Source organism: Anser brachyrhynchus (assembly GCF_964034855.1).
Source record: "Anser brachyrhynchus genome assembly, chromosome: 1".
In the NCBI taxonomy this organism is placed as follows: domain Eukaryota; kingdom Metazoa; phylum Chordata; class Aves; order Anseriformes; family Anatidae; genus Anser; species Anser brachyrhynchus.
In genome coordinates, this window is record NC_137694.1 from 57,620,546 (window position 1) to 57,640,693 (window position 20,148).

At 46.7% G+C, this 20,148-nt stretch overlaps 1 protein-coding gene across 1 annotated transcript; it reads left to right on the forward strand.

The window, feature by feature from the left end:
• The first annotated feature begins 4,402 nt into the window (after positions 1-4,402).
• On the forward strand, positions 4,403-20,012 carry PRDM4 (PR/SET domain 4). Its single transcript, XM_080557457.1, has 11 exons — positions 4,403-4,539; positions 5,462-5,595; positions 6,225-6,410; positions 8,548-9,342; positions 12,219-12,368; positions 13,591-13,709; positions 14,449-14,534; positions 15,646-15,773; positions 16,058-16,372; positions 18,022-18,190; positions 19,541-20,012. The coding sequence occupies exons 2-11, from the start codon at positions 5,463-5,465 to the stop codon at positions 19,845-19,847; spliced, it is 2,388 nt and encodes a 795-aa protein (XP_080413583.1). The 5' UTR covers positions 4,403-4,539; position 5,462; the 3' UTR covers positions 19,848-20,012.
• Positions 20,013-20,148: the final 136 nt, after the last annotated feature.

A 20,148-nucleotide genomic window follows, 5' to 3' on the forward strand; every position in this document is an offset into this window, starting at 1 on the left:
TCACTGTAGCACTAAGGTAGGCAAGGACTTTAAGTCTTCTTAAAGCAAAGAAGATGTTGGCCTCTAAGCAAATACCTGAAGTAGGAAAAGGACATTTGATGTGTCATTATTCTATTGAAAATGCTGTTCTCTGTCATATGCAGCACAAGCAAAGACCTTCCCCAGTCTAGGATCTTTGCAGCAGCATGTAGGGAAATAGCAGCATGCCTCTTGGGGCTCTCAGGTAACAAAACTTTTCACAGCTCTCTGTGACCCTGCCAGAAGTCTGGCCACATTCAAAAGGCAGGGTTAGGTTTCAGTTCTGTCGTCAAATGCACTAGTCTTTGTTGCCAGGCTTCTTTACCGTGTTTACTGTAAATGCAGGTCACCTGCACTTCTCTGGGGGTCAGATCTGCACCTGTGCTAAACAGACACTTGCACCTCCTGCAGAAAAACCCACCTTGTTAATTACTTAAAGAAATAAATAGAAAAAATATTACAGGTGAATGTGATTTGTTAACCCGTGTGGCTGAAAGAGTTGGTCTCATAGCAGAGTCTGCAGGCTGATTGTGTTTCCGAGCAAGAGAAGTAAGAAAACACGCCACAAGCACTCGCTGAGCGTCCTATCTTGTTGACAAATCTCATGTCACTCCCTCAGACATGGCTTTGCCCCTGGGCAGGGAGCCACACAAGGCAACACGCCACATGTCCCATGGCAGGTCCCCTGTGCGAGTGCGAGCAGGGTGAGGGCGATGCGTGGTGCTTGTACCGACCTTCACACGGTGCAGGTCCTTATTGACGTGGCTACGTGCACAGGCTCGGGAAAGCTGCAGGACTGGCCCACATGTTCCTTTTAATCTGACAGGCAGGTGAAGACTGCATGAATAATTTCCCTCTTCTAAGAAAAGCTTTTGATCCTCGTTCTTAGGCCGTTTCCCAGATTAACTTCTCTTCACACCCTTGCCTGGATGATGCTTTGACTCCAGAATGCCACATCCTCTGAGCTGAAAGGAAGCAGAGGGCCTGGCTGGCTTTCCGTGTGGTAGAAGCCAGGTGTTATTCACTGCTCTACGATTGCAGAAAAGTCCTGCTTCAGAGCTGTTGCAAGGGGATATTCAGGCTCTGAGGTTCTGGAAGCTGTGCTGTTTCCACTTGTATCACATGTTTAGCCTTTTTTTTTCAATACAAAGTTTAAATGGGGACACAGGGACATTCCTTACATACTCTGTTGCCTGTGGCATTCGACTAGGTTTCCTTCTTTCTCTGCTTCTTTCTACTTCACTATATGAACTTAATTATCCAGTCAAAACTAAGAGAAAATATTTCCCACATACATAAAAATAAAGCATCGAGGCGTCTTCCTTCCAGATATAACTTAGTTGTGGTTTTAATTGCATATATCCTAGCACAGTATCTACAAGAACATAATCTTTGTACAAAGGAACCCTCAACTTGTTCACGCTCCCACAAGAATCATGAATAATACTACTGACATTTTTGTGTTACAGAGTGACTGCTTTGAATTACTTTGAATTACTCAAAGCAACAGATTCTCCTTGACACCATGTCCCTCGGTGTCTGAAATGAAAGTCATCATTGGAAATATTGTAGTAGAAACACAAGCATCAGCTGAACACATGCAAGTTCACCTACTTCCCGACGGATGAGGTCTCAACTATTTTATCTGTGAACCTATTACTGAGGAGGAGGAAGAAGAAAACACATCAGGAGTTAAAAAAAAAACCACAACCCTCACAACATTATGCATTTATTATATTTTACTGTTAAGTAATTATACTGAATTCTAGTACTTATTATATATATTGTAGATTGTCTGGGCTGTTACAGTTTATTAACAGATATAAAACTGAAATTAACAGTTTCTTGTGTTAACTGCATATCACAGAAATACTATTAATAACTGCAATTTAGATTGAGATTGAGGAATATAAGAATGAATTTGTGCATTGCTAATAGTTTTAGCAGTGTGGGCCATCTCTCTCCAGCTCTACAGCTAGAAGCGAGTGCTGCATCTACCCTACAGAGGCTGCATACCGTGACTGTCACCAAAATATGGGTGGGCATGCAAAGCGTCAACAAGCCCATAAAAAGTGGAAGGAAATCTGGGTATTTGATATTAAATGGCTGGCCTCAACCACAGTTGTTTGCACAGTCTTCACCCAGTGTAACTCTGCTCGCCCTGGGGAAAGAACCCCAGGCAGGTGAACAACAGCAGGAGAGAACCGATATCTGTGACACGTGGGCATGGTCCTGCAGGACTTCTGCTCACGCTGCAGAGAAGTACTAACTCATGCTAACTGCATCATTTTCCCTGTGACTCCGAGAGCCCCCCTTATTTTTCAGGATGTCTCCAGGATATTAATACAACTTGAAAAATAGCTCTGTAATTTGTTCTCACGCAGCAAGTACCACACAGCAAGTCAATAAACTAAGCTTTCAGGGGACTAAGCTTTCAGTTGTCTTATCAAAACACTTCACATATAACACGTGTTTCATATATAAAAAATATCTTCCCTTTCAGAAGAAACGTTTCTGAAATGTGTTTTATCACAATACCTTGGGCATGCAGAATATGTCTCTGCAGACACAGATTAATTTCTCATTCAGTGACACTTCATAGTACCACTGGCTTCCTTTGATACAGGTGCTTTATGCCAGCAGTTAAACTATCACTTGTTCAAGGGAGGAAAGTGGCTACAAGAAAAGCTGAAATCTTGAAGAAGTCGTGCTTGCCAGTCAGAGAAAATACTTTTGTCTGCCTATGACTACACCCAACCTGTCTCCTAGGTACAAAGTATTACTGTCAGCTCAGGTAGTTGAAATAATGTGAGGATTTCAGCGCCAGGCCAGTTCTCTGGTAGGACTGCACTGTCATAATTGGCATCAAGACAAGCTCAGGGCTTGGGCTAACCTGGTGTTTCAGGACGGAATTGAGATGTATTGAAAACAACTGCGAAGTCATAAGGATGACAAAGGAAAATGCAATGTCTCCGGTCATCTTCTACGTATTAGAGGATTAATGTGATGGAAGAGACTTCGGGGCTTGTAGTTGTTCACCAGAGCTTCTAAGAAAGATGCAAAGTATTAACAGCAACTATATGAACGTGTGGCACTACACTCAAAAAAATAATTACAGTTAAACCCCCATCACAAGCTTTGCAGTCCGTCAAAACCTGAGGCTTTCCTTCTGACTTGGTGAGACTGTTTTTTGGCTGACTCAGAAACACTTGGTCATGGTTAGAGTATTATTTGGCTTAGTGGAGAACATGAGAGACTCACATATGTGGTGCTCTAAAAGATGTCATTCTTTTGGCCACGGATGACAGAGGCCTGGATTTACTCCACCTAAATGCCGTCCTCTAGAAGTTAGGTGTCTGGTCTAAACTAATCACATAGGTCCCAGTTACAGGCCACAGACACAGGGAGGCAGCTCCACGGGGGATCCATCTCACACATCTTAGCCGCTGACCTCGGGATGGGATGAAGCACTCTGTATGGCAGGCTATTTCCTTCACCTGCAGAGAGAGCGTGGAGGTGTCTAATTTTCAGACAGCTGAAGCCAAACGAGAGGCTGTTTCCACCCCTTAAAGGACTGATTGCTTTGTACTGAACTGAAATCATGTTTCCAGATCATACAGTTAGTTTTTTTTAGGGCACGAGGCAGCAGGCAGAAAAATGCCTTAAGCTTCCCCCTGTGCAGACATCCTATCAAGGCCTGTATCACGGGGCATCACTTAGGAGTCAGGCACGACCAAATTGCAAAGCATATTATGGTGTTTTGGGAGAACAGCTGCTCACCCCTGTACTTAAGCAGCTCGTGCACCAATTTGAGCAAGTGTGACAAATGTCCATGTGCCCCAGGTGACCGTGAGGTGCAGTATTACTGGTACACATCGAGAGATACCATTGCTACCCAGCCTTTGGCAGAATGGTGCAGCATTGGCCCATAAATCCGAGAGGCCGGAGGCACAGCAGCTCTCCAGGAGGTAGCTCGGGAAGTTGTGCAGATGGTACCAGAGGCCACAAGACGCGGCCCCCTCACGGCAGCAGCGCTGGGAGCGCGGCGAGAGGGCCGGGAGCGCCGTGGGGGATAACGGGGACATCCCAAAGCCTCGGGACGCGAGGCCGGGCCGGCGGGGCCGCGGAAGGCAGCGCGCTGAGGGGCCGCGGGCACGGGGCCGAGCCCCGCGGCGCCGCCGCTTCCTGGATGTGGCGCCCGGCGGCGGAAGCGGCTCCAGCCCCCTCCTGCCGCCATCTCCTCCTCCTCCTCCTCCTTCCTCCTCCTCCTCCTCCTCCGACCGCGGCCGGGCCCGCGCCGCTCGGGGCCCCGCCCATGAGGCGGCGGTGGCGGCGCTTGCGGCCGGGCCGGGGCCGGGGCCGGGGCCGGGGCCGGGGCCGGGCGGCGCGGCGGGGGCAGGCGCCTGCCCGAGGGGCGGCGGCGGCGGCGGGCCGGGGCTGCGGGCCCTGATGCGGCTGCGGCCGCGGCCGCTCCGCCGCCGGGAGAGGCCCCGGCCCGGCGCCGGGCCCCACGCAGCGCAGGTGAGCGGCCTCGCGTCCCGCCGGGGCTCGGAGCCGAGGGGGTGCGGAGCGGGGACAGCCCCCGGCGGCGCGGGGCTCGGCCGTGCCTCTCCCCGGGGCGGCAGCGAGGGGCCCTCCCGGCGGCGCTTCGGGCCGGCGGTGGCGGTGCTGGGGCGGCGTCGCCGTGGGGAGTCGCCCGGGGGCAGGGGCTGAGCGCGGCTCCTTGGCGTCGCCGTCCCCGTGGAGCGGTGCGGGGCAGCGCCTGCAGCTTCCGCAGCTCTGCCGCTGCTGCTCGCGTGCCCTGCGCCCACGGCGCCGGTGTTCACTATAAACGCGTTTGAGGAGCGGGCTGAGACAGCCTGTCAAAACTCCTTAAAACGGCTCGTCTGCAGGAGGTGACGCCTGTCACTGCGGGCCTGGTCTGGGATGATGGCGAATTAGGGGTTTTGCGTCCCTTACCAATTTCAAGGGATCTTTCCCCCCCTCCTGTCCCCGTGTTTTAGTCTTTGGACTTGAATGTGGAGCCCGGAAGTCGTGCAGTACAAACGGGACACCATTGTCCAAGTAATTGTGACATTCAGCTTGCAAACTGACCAGCGTTCATAGTACTTAATCACAGGGGCTTTGACTGGAAGGAATGAGACTTTGCTGTCTGTATGTAGAAGGAAAAGCTCTGGTCAGATTTGTCTTTCAGAACCGTCCTTTTTAATCTTGGTCATTGCTCTCAGGTATGATAAGTATGCATTGATCATGGTGTGGTCACAGCCCGAGTGGTTGGCGTGCTTTATGCTTATCTTTCTAAGGCAGAGTTTTTACATGTCGATCTGAGTTTGAGTTTGTTTGCTCAACCCTCCTTCACCACAGTGCAGTCAGGAAACAGGAGTGCTCTTGCTTCTGTTTCTCTCTTTTTTTTGACCTCCCTTCTCTGTTCCCTGCCCTCCAGAATGAATGAAATGAACCTGAGTCCTGTAGGGATGGACCAGCTGACCTCGTCCTCTGTGAGCAATGCCCTGCCCGTCTCGGGGAGCCACTTGGGACTGGCAGCATCACCCACTCACAACGCCATACCAGCACCAGGTAAGGGCAGAGCTCCACGAAGGGTGTTGCAGCTGATGCTGTGTGTTTTACTGTCATGTGAGAGCTTATAGCTGCGTAGCTAAAGTCATGTCTTCAGCAGGTAATTAGGTGATGTAGAAATGGGGAAGGACAGACCATAAACCATCCCTTACGTGGGAAGACAAAAGGGATGTGTACTTACTGGGCTTATGCCTTAGTGTGAGTCTCCTTTTGTGGGGTGTTTTGCGCTGGGTGGGTGGGTGATAGCAGAGTCCTTTGAAATACAGCCTGTCACTGCAAATCCGTCTCCATCTTTGTCTATCTTCACTCAGGTAAAACTGATGGTCTTTCACCTGTAAAGCAAAACTGTTTTCCTAGGTGTTCTTTCAGGGGACACAGACAGAAGTTAATCACAATTGGGAAGTAGAAGCAGACCCTGCGTAATGTATTCAAAAGATCTAGCCACATTCAGGCATACCTCTCAGTGTTGTGATAACTGATCTGTTCCTTGAAACTTGTTGCCTTACCCTGACAGTTCCATGTTGTACTTCCATAGTGGGCTCCTGAGGAATTGGTAACCTCTTTGTGAGCGTGGTTGTTTATAAGCTCAAGTAGTTCCACGGAATTTAAATTAGCATTTTCTTTTCCAGGCTTGCCTGTTGCGATTCCAAACTTGGGCCCCTCCTTGAGTTCCTTGCCCTCTGCTCTGTCTCTGATGCTCCCAATGGGTATTGGGGATCGAGGAGTGATGTGTGGTATACCAGAGAGAAACTACACCCTACCTCCACCACCATACCCTCACCTGGAGAGCAGCTATTTCAGACACATTCTACCTGGTAAGTGGTCTGTGCTGATGGGTGGGAACAGAGAAGGAAACTGTTTTAAAGAGCCATCTGGTTTCTGTCCTGAAGCAGCCAAGCCTGAATATTTAGCAGAGCTGTAAATTCTCTTGAGTTTTCTTGGAGTCTGGTGTGTCATTGACACACCTTCGTTTTGAGATCTCTGTTGCTATACGTGTGTATTTGTATGTGGAGAGAATTGCAGGGCAATTGCTATTTAAACTGAACCTTTTATTACTCCTCCTGCTGCTTTCTTTTAAGGTAAACCAGAAAACAAGGCATGACTGGTTTTGATCTCAGATGGCTTGTTGTAGTTTGAAAACTGCTGCTGTTTTGTTGTTGGTTTTGTTGTTGTTCTCCTGTAGTCTGAAGGAGCACTTGATGTACGTGTAGTGGTTACGGTAGTTCAGAGCTCAAATTGAACAAGTCGTTGGTTGAGGAGTTTGTGCTCTTTCCCACCCCTATAGTCCATGGCATAGTTTTTCTTCATTTTTGTTCAAGGTTGGTTTCCACAGGCCTAACATACTGATTTCTATCTTGATTCCCCTATAGCAGGCATATTGGAGTATAAATGGAGCATTTTACATGTTAGTATATGAAGACAGAGATATTCCAGCTTTAAACGTAGACCTTGTTTCATTTTGTAGCTAAGATTGACAGGGTGGAAGGGGTTAGATAAACTCCAAGGTCACCCTGTGAGTGTTGTTGGTTCAGCCTGGATGAGGAAATGAAATACAGCAGCCCGGTTCTCGTCCAGCTGCCTGACAGCTAGTGGCTGGGCTTGCCAACTGCTTAGCAGTAACCTTTCCTACTGCATTGCATGCCTGCCCATTTTGTGGGCAAAGAGTGGAGGAGGAGACAGTGCATCTGAGGGCCAAAGGTATTTGCAATTCTTCTGAGCTGGAATAATGTGTGCAGAAATTTGTTGTTTGTTTGTTTGTTTTTTTAATAGTCCACTTGATGCTTGGTCAGATATTTCTTAAGGCTCTTCTGTCAGTCATCTTGCTGCCTTCAAAATTCTCTTGTTCAAGCGACAGGGCACCACTGCTTACAGAAATGTCTGATGCAGCTGATTAAATTAAATCATCCATTTATTACTAACTTCTTGGCTTAGCCGTTTTCATGGGGTTGTGTTGCAGAAAGAGTAACCATACTTGCATGCTTATAGTAACAGACATGTTTGAATGGAAAATTTTTACAGAAACAAATGGCTCATAGGGTTCAAGGCCAAAAAGAAACATGCTGACTCAGGTCTTGCAGAATCTGTAAAATCTCTCTGTCTCCACTGGAAGTAGTGTTTACTTGACTGTGCTGATGAATTTCCTCCAAAGATTTTTCAGCTTTGTCTACTAGGAGAAGTTGGTACTATGTAAATGTATGTTAGAGTTTCTTTTTATCTTAAGTTCCGAGGTTGTTTGATGTTGAGGAGCTTTCCAGAACTACCAGAAAAGATGTTAAGGTTTCTAATTTATATTTAACCAAGCTATTGTTTTGAGGAGAAAAAGCATGCTTTTCATCTAAGGAAAGAGAGCAGATGACTCAGGATACCTTTGAGAGACCTTATCATGGTCCTTCAGAATTGCAGCTGATGAGCTCTGAGATGGGCAGATGTGTCATTTAGTCTCAGAGGAAGGAAGTCGTCATTGTTAAAACTTAAATACCTAAGCAAAAAAGGATGTATCGTGGACAACTGTTTCTAGCAAAGATGAAACAGGGTTTATCAAATGTTAGGTACTACTAGAAACCCTCCGTTGTCCTTTCTGAGCTGGTTCTCAAGAAAGAAAAGTAATGCCCAAAATGTGAAGAACCCCTTTCTGGTTCAGAGCCTAGCTTAAATGCTGCCAGAAACTTGGCTCTTTGACAGAGAGACGGAGACACATAACTAGAGACTTGTTCTGTTGGGTGGAAGCTCTGTTTTTGTTGTCAAAAGGTAGTCTGGCAAGAGTGCCGGCTTGCCATATGTTTGTGAGTAAGGTTTTAGAGTCAGCGGGTTTTAATTGGCCATAATATAAGGAGCGTGTCTTCAGGAATTTAGGTCTGAATGTACTACTCTGCAGCGATGGGGTATTTTTGTGTAAGATTTGAAAACCTATGCCATTTCACCCTCTTCTCTTCTCCCCTCTCGTCCTATCAGGTATCTTATCTTACTTGGCTGACAGACCTCCGCCTCAGTACATTCATCCCAACACTATAAACGTTGACAGCAATTCAGCGTTGTCGGTCCCCAGCAACCCCTCAGCCCTAGACCCCTACCAGCCCAGTGGAGCCGTGGGGCTGGAGCCAGGGATCGTGTCCATGGACTCCCGCTCGGTCAGCGCGCACGGTGCTCAAAACCTGCATCCTGGTGAGAGCCACGAGGTAGCGCTGGATACCACAATCACCATGGAGAGCGTGTCGAGGGTAACCAGCCCCATCTCCACGGACGGGATGACGGAGGAGCTTACGATGGACGATGTAGCAGGGGATCATTCGCAGATCCCCAACGGCTCCCGGAGCCACGAACCTCTAACCGTAGACGCGGTGGGAAGTAACCTGGCGTCGGACGCGGTGGGGCACGGCGGCGTCATCCCCATTCACAGTAGCACTTTGGACCTCCCCGTCGTCATGGAGCCCGACCACATCGCCGGGCGGGTGACGGGGATATCGGACAGCACACTAAATGACTCCATTCATACTGTGGCCATGAGCACCAACTCTGTGAGCGTGGCGCTCTCTACCTCACACAACCTAGCTTCCCTGGACTCGGTAGCCTTGCACGAAGTGGGCCTCAGCCTTGAGCCGGTGGCGGTGTCTTCCATAAATCAGGAAGTAGCCATGGGGCCAAGTCACGTGGATGTGTCTGCAGACAATCTGGCTTTCGTACCGTCCTCTCTGCAGATGGAAGACTCCAACTCAAACAAGGAGAACATGGCAACCTTGTTCACCATATGTGAGTGTGCATTCGCTGCTTTCTTTGGGTTGGGCTTGTCACGTTGCCGTTGTCTGGAGGGGTGGCAGGACTCTTGCTGCCAGTCTTACAGATTTTTGGTGAAAGAAACCTTGCTGTTTAACAAGTCCAGAAAAAATGGGAACATCTGCAGTGGCCGATTAACCTCCAACTCGTAGACATAATAGGATGTTTTCGCATTGTTCTCTTTGTATCCCTCTCCCATGCTGCCTTCCGGTTGGAAGCTTAGCTCTTTCTGAGCCTCATGCCTTTGGTGGATATGCTGGTACTGCCCTTTGCAATGAGACTCTTGTTTTTTAAAGTCCAATCACAAATGACTCTTCTGGCTGTGTTTAAAGAGAAAGACAAACACAAGCTGTACATTTCATCAGGTGGGCATAGCTGTTGAGTTTAATGTTGCATGACTTTGTAAAAGTTTTATTAAACCATGAACAATCACCATGAAAACGTTGTTCTCAACAGGACCTACTGGAAAAAAAGTGCAGAGAGGGAGGGAAGTTTTTAATATTTCTAATTATTCTCATCAAAGGACTTCAGTACACAGGTTAGTTGATCTCCTAGGAAAAGAGGAGCACTGGACATTGTATTCTCTCAATCCTGTTGTAGTTGAAGGAGGGGTGTTTGAGAACCGTGAAGTTCTCCTTCACAGGGATGGAGATTTGAACTTCCACCCGCAGCTTGTCCGGCTTCCTGCCGCCGAAGCATAAGGCCAGCTTTTATGTGCAGTTGTGTCAGTCGTGGCAGCATTGCTGACCGCTGCTCCTGCACGCGAACTGGCCCTACAGCTGCTTGTCTTATGACCAGCTTTGCCTGCTGAACAGTTTTAAGAGATTGAAAGAAATAGTGCCTGGCTAGCAATGGGAGAGGTGCAGTTTACTGCATTGTCCTCCCAGTCGAGACACTTGAATTAAAACTTTTATTCTGTGTGATAAGATAGAACTTAAAATCAGGTGGCTGTAGACTATGGTAAAATCACAGCTCTTAGAGGAAAGGTTTTACAGGTGATGCACTCAGGAGTTGTTACTAACATCTGTTGCCTGTTGAACACATAATGATCAAAATACTACAATACGCAGCATGCTAGTGATGAAATCTCTCTCATTCACCCCAGTGAGATGTGGCATGTCATCTTCTTATCACAGTACTTGAAATGGTCCTATGCTGTTTCCCAGCTGATGTTCCCCACCAGTAGGACATTACAATGGCTGCTGCATGCCCGGTGCTTTCATGTGATTCGCAAAATAATCTTTGCCTTGGGAAGGTTTACATTTTAACTTTTTGTTAGTTGTTTCAGAGCCTCTTGCTGGCTCTTCACTGACAAGGCAGAAATCAGGGCCTTTTTCAGAAAGCTTTTTTACCATGTTCCGACATAGGAAGAAAAAAGTGCGCCTTTGATGCAGACCTAAATGTTTGTGAAACAACGGACACTTTTTGGTCATCTTTGCTTACAGTTATGGCTCTCTGAATCAGAGCAGTAATCACTGTGATTTTTATGCATTATTTGGCAAGGACAGAAGCAGAAATTCATATGCTGTAGAATTTTGTTTTGTTCTGTTTTTGTTTTTGTTTTTGTTTTTCTCTCTCCAAGTTCTTAAAAAGGTAAAAATAAAAATCTTAAAAATCCCTAAACCTTTCCAAGTGGAAGTGTCACGTGCCTAGAACTTGCATTTCTTACTTTTTGCCTCTTCCTGGGGCTACTCCACAGCTCCCTGGTGGTGTGTGGTAGGCAAGGCTTAGAAACAGCTACTACACGTAGTGTTCCTCATTACTTGGGTCTGGTTGTTGTGGCTGCTGTACTCGTACATGTCACTTGCACACATGAAGCAATTCTTATATAAGCTCTACCTGCTAATTTAGTGAGTACCTTCCTGCCTGTAATTGTAGAGTTGTTTGAACTGCACTTTGTATGGGGTCAGGTTCCAGTACGCCAATCTCTCTCTCTCCAAAAATCTCTTAAAAAAATAATAAGGGAGCTGTTTTTTATGCCTGCTGAAGACTGCTTCTGTGATAGGTGTTTGTACTGGAGTTGGGCCATCAGGGGGCCAAAGAAGGTCTTTGTGGAGATCCTGCTTAATTAACTGAGCGTCTTTCTTTAGAAGAAGAATGACTTATCAGGAGAGTGTTTCCTGAGTAGGTGTTGGTTGCTCCATTCACGGAGAATTAAAATGAGGTCGTTTTTTGAGGTGAGAGCGTTTCATGGTGTGCTTTTTCCTGAATTTATTGGACTGAGGACTTTCAGTGGTTTTATTTTTTTGGCACTGCGTATGCTGAATGACAGATTGAGAAAGCGGTGATACTGGCTCTTCTTGGACGCTTATTTTTGTTCCAATCAGTGGCATCTCATGAAGGTGTACTCTAGGAGTTTATTGCAGTGTGCCCTTCAAAAGCAACAGCGAGGTCAGGTTTTAGCTGCTGCATTGATTTCTGCATTGTCTGAATTTAAATGGAAACACGGGGGTAAAATTGTGATATCGTAGGGGAATAATTGTGGGTTCAAATTAGAAAAAAACTGTAGAATGAAGACCTTACTGTCCTACATTGGTTTTGCAGTAGTTTTGATGAAGAGTGGGCTCTGTCCCATTGCTGCTCCTGTAGGGACAGCCTAGAGGTCATCAGGAAGGCAGGTTTTCCTCGTGGTTGATCTGAATTTGATAGGAACAGTGACGTGTTGGTGCCCACCTGACTGTAACAGTAGGGTTCGCAGTCTTCTGAGCAAAAAGCTCCTAAAACTGATCAGTTAAAGCAGGTAGAAGCAGCCTTTGGCAGGAGCTGAGCTAGAACATGCCGGCAGGGAGCTGGTCACACCACGGGGACTGTTTCATCTTTTTCATCCCTGCTGTCCCTTCCCCTCTCTGCAGGGTGCACGCTGTGTGACAAGGCATATCCATCGGACTGCCCGGATCACGGGCCCGTCACCTTTGTCCCGGACACCCCGATAGAGAGCCGAGCCAGGCTTTCTCTCCCGAAGCAGCTGGTCCTCCGGCAGTCTCTCATGGGAGCCGAAGTGGGTAAGAATCAGATGACTGTTTGTTTCTGCACAGCAGTTTATAATATACTCCCCACCTGAAATCCCAGACTGTAGGGTTTTTAATGTGGGGAAGAAACACTGCAAGGCAGAGGTGGTTCCCTCTTCTGTAATCAGCCTGACTTCTCTTGTGCAAGAGCTTCTTGTACTCCAGTTACTGTTTAGACTTCAGCTAGACGGTAGGGGTGCTGCCACGCAGTGTTACTCTAACACTTGATAAGGTCAAGCACAAGCAAGGTATGGTGTTTATTTTTATCATGTGCTAAACAGTCCAGGCACAGCTTTGATAAGAAAAGAAAAAACTACAGCAGTTGCAGTTTGGGGGAAGATACCAGTTAGAAATAATGGAAGAGATTTCTGTTTGCTTGTTCATCAGCTTGGTTTGCTACCGTGTGGGTCTTCAGGATGGTGTCATTGGAGAATTGATCACGAGTGCCTCTTTCCCCCCCCCCCCCCCCATTTACATTTGGCATGTAGACTGTGACCTTGTCATTGGATGTGGACCTTGTAACTGTATTACACGCCATTGTCACCTGGAAGTCGAAGAGTACAGTGCAATACCCTAAGGACCTGAAGGCTAGAGAAGAATGTGATTATCGGCTTGCTTAGTGTTGCTGCTTGTTGAGCGTAGATTACACTTGTTCTTTTCAAGCTCCACTAGTTCCCAGTTTATTCCTGAAAGCTATTCAGTGTGTTCATGTAGATCTCTCTATATAAATGTTTAATAATAAATAATATACACGCAGGAATCCCTCTGCCCATGACAGAAATACAGCTGCCTCTGGGGAGAAATGCAGAAGCTGCTTAACAGTGCCCAGCAACAATTCTGGAAATTCCGGGGGATTAGGTAGGCAAAATGTAGTTACTGAACCTAGTATTTTCTGCTTCTGCAGAAAGCGCCACGAAAACATTGGTACAAGTGGCTAGGCTCTTAGTTTTGTAGCTTACTAAAAAGTAAATTACCTGCTTTTGACAGACAAAATGAGTATTTGTAATTACAACAAAGCGGCTCCAATAGTGTCATGTGGTGGTGGTGGTTCTTGTCTCTGCATTAGGTGTGTTCTACATGTGAAATAGAAGCTTTGATGATCTTATGCCTAGATAATCCCCTTGGAGCGTTATCTCATAAACCTCCCACCTTTTTGTTAAGCATCTTTCGTTGTTTAAATAACTGATTTCTGCAGATGTTGGTCTTCTACTGATAGGTGTGTGGACACGAGAAACCATTCCTGTAAGGACTTGTTTTGGACCTCTGATCGGGCAGCAGAGCCATTCTCTGGAGGTGGCTGACTGGACGGACAAAGCAGCGAGTCACATCTGGAAGGTCGGTGGTGTTACGGTTACGGGCTCTGCAGGCATGACTTTATCTGGTGAAATGACACAGCAGCTTTCACATTATCATCCTTGCCAAAACCAAAAACTAATGGAGTTTGATTGCTTAACACTTAAACTCAGCAGAGCAGAGCTGTATATCATGTGATATATGCTGGTAGTCAGTCTTGACCTACACTGAACCTCTTTAATGCCTTTTCTTTTAAAGGGCTGCGTGTGGTTTCCAGTATTTGTGTGGAGTTGCAGCTGAGATTGTATATTAATTTCTAGGCAGCACTTGTTTGTTTTGTATTGTTTATAGAGAGTTTCCACTGGTGATAAATCATTTGTTATAGGGAAGCTGCTTTAGAGCTTTCTTTTTCACATCATTTCATGTTGAGAAAATAAAATCGATCTACATAAATAAAGTAGGTACCGTATGCCCAGATACTATTATTCAGAAGATTTGGCTTGGAAGAAAATGAACTAGATGCATTTCTGCTGGGAGCTGAAGGTGGTAAGTGGGGAAAGCTGCTGATAAACAGTTTTTCTAGTCTCCTGGGTTGCAGAGAGGTCAAGATGTCTGTGTGAAGGGGAAAGTAGGGTGTAAGAGCAAGGCTGTGGTCTTGGCAGCAGCAATGGTGACCTCCTGGCACATTTTAGTTAAACACATCCTCTTAAAGGAAGAAACTGTCTTTCACTGAGTTTGTTGCTGCGTTTCATCCTAAGATTGCATCTGTTTTTCCTTGTAGATCTATCACAACGGTGTCTTGGAGTTCTGCATCATTACAACGGATGAAAATGAATGTAACTGGATGATGTTTGTACGCAAAGCCAGGTGAGAGCCACCTATGCTGTGCTGAGTAGCTGGGAGTCTGGGCTCATAGCAGGCTGTGCTGGCTGCCCAGACAGCTCGTGAGCTTGGGACCAAGGGACCTGCAGGAGTTATCCAGGCGTCTTGGAGTGAGGGGAGAGCAGTGAAACAGGACCCTGTGGAGAATGTAACAGGGGAACCAGTAGACATGCTGTAGTAAAACGGCCCCAAACCTGTCTGCGTAGTTTATTTTTCTTGTGCTAATGCTTTAGACGTTCTTTTTGTATTGGCTTAGTGTGTGTTAGCTTGTTATTGCCTTCCTTTTGTCCCATTCCTTTTGGATACGTCTGTGAAGACAGTGTTGATTGTTTTTTTGGTTTTGACCTTTATTAGGAAAGCGTCCCTGGATTCTTTTGGCCAAGTTCCAAACTCTTAGGGTTCATGAGAACCGACCTTTTCAGTCTTTATCTAGAGCCTGCGGTGAAAACTATCCAGACTGGCTTCCATATTGCTCCACATGTGGGCCAGTGTGGAGGCTGAACCTCTTCTATAGCTCTGTGATGGGTTTCCCCTGCAATTCATTTCATTGCTCCTGTATCCAGGAGTCAAGAAGTCAGTTCTTGATCTCCCTTAATCTCTGAATGCTTTTTCAGATTTCATATACTGGGAACCAAATATGTGTAAGGTACAGTCTCAGAAGATGAGTTATCACGTCTTGGAAATGGTGTTCAAGAGTTAGGTTTGAAGATAATTTTGCTTTAAGTCCTGCCTGGTATCTTCTCTCATGTGTTCTTTATTGCTTAAGGGGGTTATTATGAAAAATATATGTATTTTTTTTAGTTCCTTAAGCGATGCTAAACTCTCTTCCCTCAGCCCACTCCAATGCTTATTAATAACTTTCTCAGTAAGATACCAGTTTTGTTTGGTGGAGCAGATTGGTTCTCAAGGTCCAGTTTTCCTTTCCTTTCCTTTAAAATAAAGAAAGACAGAAATGACAGATGTGATTTTTTTTTTATAACATGCTGGCAAGCACTGAAGTTCTCTTGTAATCTATTTATAGGAATCTCCTCTGGTTTTTTTTCCCTCTTTCTGTATTTCTGGAGCACTTTTTTCATAACTCTCTCTATTGCTATAGGAACCGGGAAGAGCAGAATCTGGTAGCTTATCCTCACGATGGAAAAATTTACTTTTGCACCTCCCGGGACATCCCACCTGAACACGAGCTTCTCTTTTATTACAGTCGGGACTACGCACGCCAGCTCGGTAAGGAAGCACTCGTCTTTGTTGGCTTTGCAGGGAGTACCCAGCATGAATTGCCTTTTGGTGCCATCTCTGGGTATTGTGACTTGGGAGTGCTTGGTGTTCCTTGTCAGTTCCTAGCGGTGCACATCACAGTCTTCTTTTACATTACTCCTAAAAGAGCTGAAAGGAGCTGGAGTGAAAATGGCTCCAGCTGGCTTTGCTACCACAAAGTGTTAGCATGGCTCATGCTCACGCTCGGTTAGGCCTTGCCGTGCCGCACTAAAAGCGATGTTTTGTGCCCAAAGGTGTCCCCGAACATCCAGACGTGCACATCTGCCACTGCGGAAAGGAGTGTGCTTCCTACGCAGACTTCAAGGCCCATTTGAGCAGCCATATTCACAGCCACCTCCCCAGCCAGGGCCACAGCAGCAGCCACGGGCCAGGCCACGGCAAGGAAAGGAAGTGGAAGTGCTCCATGTGCCCCCAGGCTTTCATCTCCCCTTCCAAGCTCCACGTCCACTTCATGGGGCACATGGGCATGAAGCCGCACAAGTGCGATTTCTGCAGCAAAGCTTTCAGCGACCCCAGCAACTTACGGACGCACCTCAAGATACACACAGGTGAGGGCTGGGGACTTGTGCTAATAAAAACACCGGGGCAGGACCTGTTCTCTGATCCCTGGGCCAGCTGGCAGGGTATAGCTCGTGTCAATAATGCCAAGCTCTTGCCCCTGTTCTAAGAGCAGCATCCTGACCGTCTGCGGGAATGATCTCTGTGCTGAGTCCAGCTAATTGCTGGGCATCATCTAAGAGAGCTCTGGTTGGCGTGGGATAGGACAAGCTTGTAGGACAGTAGTTAGCCCTGTGTTCTAGCTGACAGTTCAGTTCTGTGCCTAAAAGAGCGTTTGGTAAGTTGAAGTACATTACATTTGGGAAGAACTGTCAGGCTTCATTTGGAAGACAGAAATCCCTTGTTCCCTCCCAGCAGCTCCAGTGCTGGCAGCTCTGGTATAACAAGGGTTCCCTTCTGCTTATGAGCAGCAGCCAACTGGGTTGGCGAGCTTGTAACGGGGACAGTTGTACACTTAACTGTGGGGCTGAGACCTCTCCCCTCGTTCCTACTTGGTTTTTCATCTTAAGCAAATGGGACAAGACTGAAATTGGTGACTGAAGTAGATAAAACTCAGCGCTGTCGCTCATCAAAACTTAAAAGTCTGAGTATGCTGTTGACTTCTGTGTGCATTTGGATATCGCTAGGGGCTTTGGAGATAAAGGAAGAATTGTCAGAAGATCTGAGAATGAAAAAGAGGAGGAAAAAACAGTGAAAGATTTTTCAGCTGTGTAAGAACATGATAGAGGGTAAGAAAATGCATTTAACACAGGGTGAGAAGAGGGGAGAGGGTGAAGAGCAAGTACAGTCCAGCAAGAGGCATGTGGATATTTTTCTTCTGTTCTTTCAGTAAGGTTGAAATAGCAATTGGGAATGAAGGAAGGCACACCACAAAGCTGGAAGTGGAGTAAAACTGGGAGTTCGGTGCACTCGAGTCAAGTATAGGAAGCTGCGGGCGCAGTACTGAACCGTTGGAGTGCAAATGTAGAGTACATGTGACCACAATGCTCACTGGGATAGGGTTCAAGTGGTATTCAAACTTAGTCTGGATTCAGTGGTATGTGGGGGTTTGGGACTATTTCTGGCAAAGAATAATGGAGGAATTACAGATAAGTAGAAAAATGGGATAGAGCAGGTTACCAAAGAGCCAGTGAGCTTTGTATGTGTGTGTTAGATAGATAAGAGAGCTTGTTTTTTTTCTAGACAAGATCTGGGTTTGGGGTCCAGTAAGGCATCAGAGACAGTTCCTGGGGGAATTAGTAGAGATGGGGATGCCCTAATGTACAGTACTTAGATGGTAACCATTAAAAAGGTCTCTACCATTATTTTTACTCAAGAATTCATCTTGGATAATCCTAGTCCTATTAAATGTTTGCGTGACTCTCTGCTGAAATATTTACTAGTACCTTGGTGGTGTTTTGAGACCCCAAACGAGGAGGTATGTTTGATGCAGACAAGCAGTGGAAAGTTTGACTTACAGGGAAGGCTGAATGACTGCAAGCCTGGGGAGAAGAGGAATCAGGCAAGGGTTTTTAGAAGGACAAAGCACAGTGCTGTGCACCATGTAAAGGGTTCAGTGTTTCAGAAGCGTTCGTAGTTTCAGAAGCGGACAGGCTTGTTTGCTCACTGTCAATCTGTGGGTGTACGTATGTAATCGCAGGTCAGAAGAATTACCGCTGTACCCTCTGCGACAAATCGTTCACCCAGAAGGCTCACCTGGAATCGCACATGGTCATCCACACGGGGGAGAAGAATCTGAAGTGCGATTACTGTGAAAAGCTCTTCATGCGGAGGCAGGACCTCAAGCAGCACGTACTTACTCACACGCAGTAAGTGGTCTTCGGGGATGTGTGGGACTGCAGTAAATAATGAAGCTTAACGGCCTGAGAATTTGCAGCGTGCAAATAGTTTGGCCCGGGGAGTGTAGGTTCATCCTCTGAAATAACAGAGATGTCGGTCTGGATGAACGCCTCGTTACTTGGCCTGCTGCTGAGGCTGGACAGTTCTGGCATTTTTTTTTGCAATCCTTCAATGACAAAGGAAATTCCAGGCACGCACCCTGTCTTGTGAAATAGCATTCTGGAGCGCTCATCACTTTGAAGAGGGGGGTCAGTCAGTTGATTTACATTTAGTTCTCTGCTGAGAACTGTTTCTGAGTCCCAACACAACATGAAAAAATCATGAAGTCCTGAATACTGTTATTCCCAGGTGTTAGTGAAGTCTCTCACTCTGCACCTGGGGGAGTGCATCTGCTCCCACCTGTTCCTTCCCCCCAAGCCTCATTCGTGCACTTTGCCCCTTCTGTAGGGGGAGATGCCCACAGGCAGGGCAGGGCAGGGCAGGTCTCCATCCTCCTCCCCCATGTATCTGTAGCTCCCCCAGGCCCTCAGCTCTCTGCCAGGCCCTTGGCTCTGAGAATTTCATCCATCCTGTTTGGAGTTACTCCCAGTCCAAGTTCCTCCCTTAAAGGCTGCTTGCCCAAACCTAATCCCTCTGCTTGTTTCATTTTCGGCATCTGGTTCTTGTATGCACTTCAGATCAGCTTGCTGCTGCTTTCCTGCTGCCTAGGAGACAGCACAGTGCAGCTAGCACCAGGGAGGGAGGGAGGAAGGGACTTGCTTTGCTGCTTGATCTTACAGCCAGAGCTGGGAGCACTACTGGTGGGAAGCGTTTTGCACAGTCATCTGCAGAATTTGACTGCTGCGGTCTGGTAATCCTCCACTTAGCAGTTACAGCTGAGGTTGGCTGTAACACTCAGCAGCTTTGTTCTTTTTTGTTGTGTTTTTTTTTTTTTCTTCCTGTTTGTGCAGGATGGGAAGTGGGGAGACTAACCCTTCCACCATGGCAACACCTCTGTCCTTGCCAAAACATGGAGTCGAACCAGGGTTTGGTCTTACTTCAAAAGACAAACAAACAAAAACCCTGTAGAATTCTTTTTAAACTTACCATCAGAAAAGATAAACATTGGTCGCCAGCGAGGAGTTAACCCGAAAAGCTTGACATTTGCCAGTGGTGGGGGAGCAGAGAAGAAGGGCTTTGTGAACATGCTGCTTTTTGAGAGAAAACTCAACAGCGTTTACACTTCAGTGCTGCAGTAATGCTGGCAACCTCCCCACTGTTTAATACAGCATCAGCTGCCTTGCTGCAGAAGCAAGCTAACATTTTTTTTTGTCTTGCAGAGAACGGCAGATCAAGTGCCCCAAGTGTGACAAGCTGTTTCTGAGGACAAATCACCTGAAGAAGCATCTCAACTCACATGAAGGAAAGAGGGACTATGTCTGTGAAAAATGCACCAAGGCTTATCTAACCAAATATCACCTCACTCGCCACTTAAAAATATGTAAAGGTCCCACATCCAGCCTGTCAGCCCCAGAGGAGGAAGAGGAGGATTCCGAGGAAGAATTAATAGACTCAATGAGGACTGAAGACTGTAGGATTAACAATGGAGTCTATTCAACAGGTGATACCCTCACTGGACACAAATGAAGAAAACAGAGAGGGAAATTTTCTTGGATGTTAAAAACTGGGGAAGAAAAAAACCACCACAAAAAAACTCTCGTTTCCCCAGTCAACAGCGTATGTCAAATGAGGAATTTTCCTTTTTGTTTTGGTCTCCCCACTACCGCCACTTAATAAACTCTGTAGCCAAAACACTGAATGAGAACGGATCATGCACGTACAGTTGCTAAGAAGGAAAGGTGAGGAACGGAGATTTTTCACACACGCTGTGCATACTTCTTTTCCAAATCACTCAGATTAATCCATCCAGTGCTAGGATACATGACAC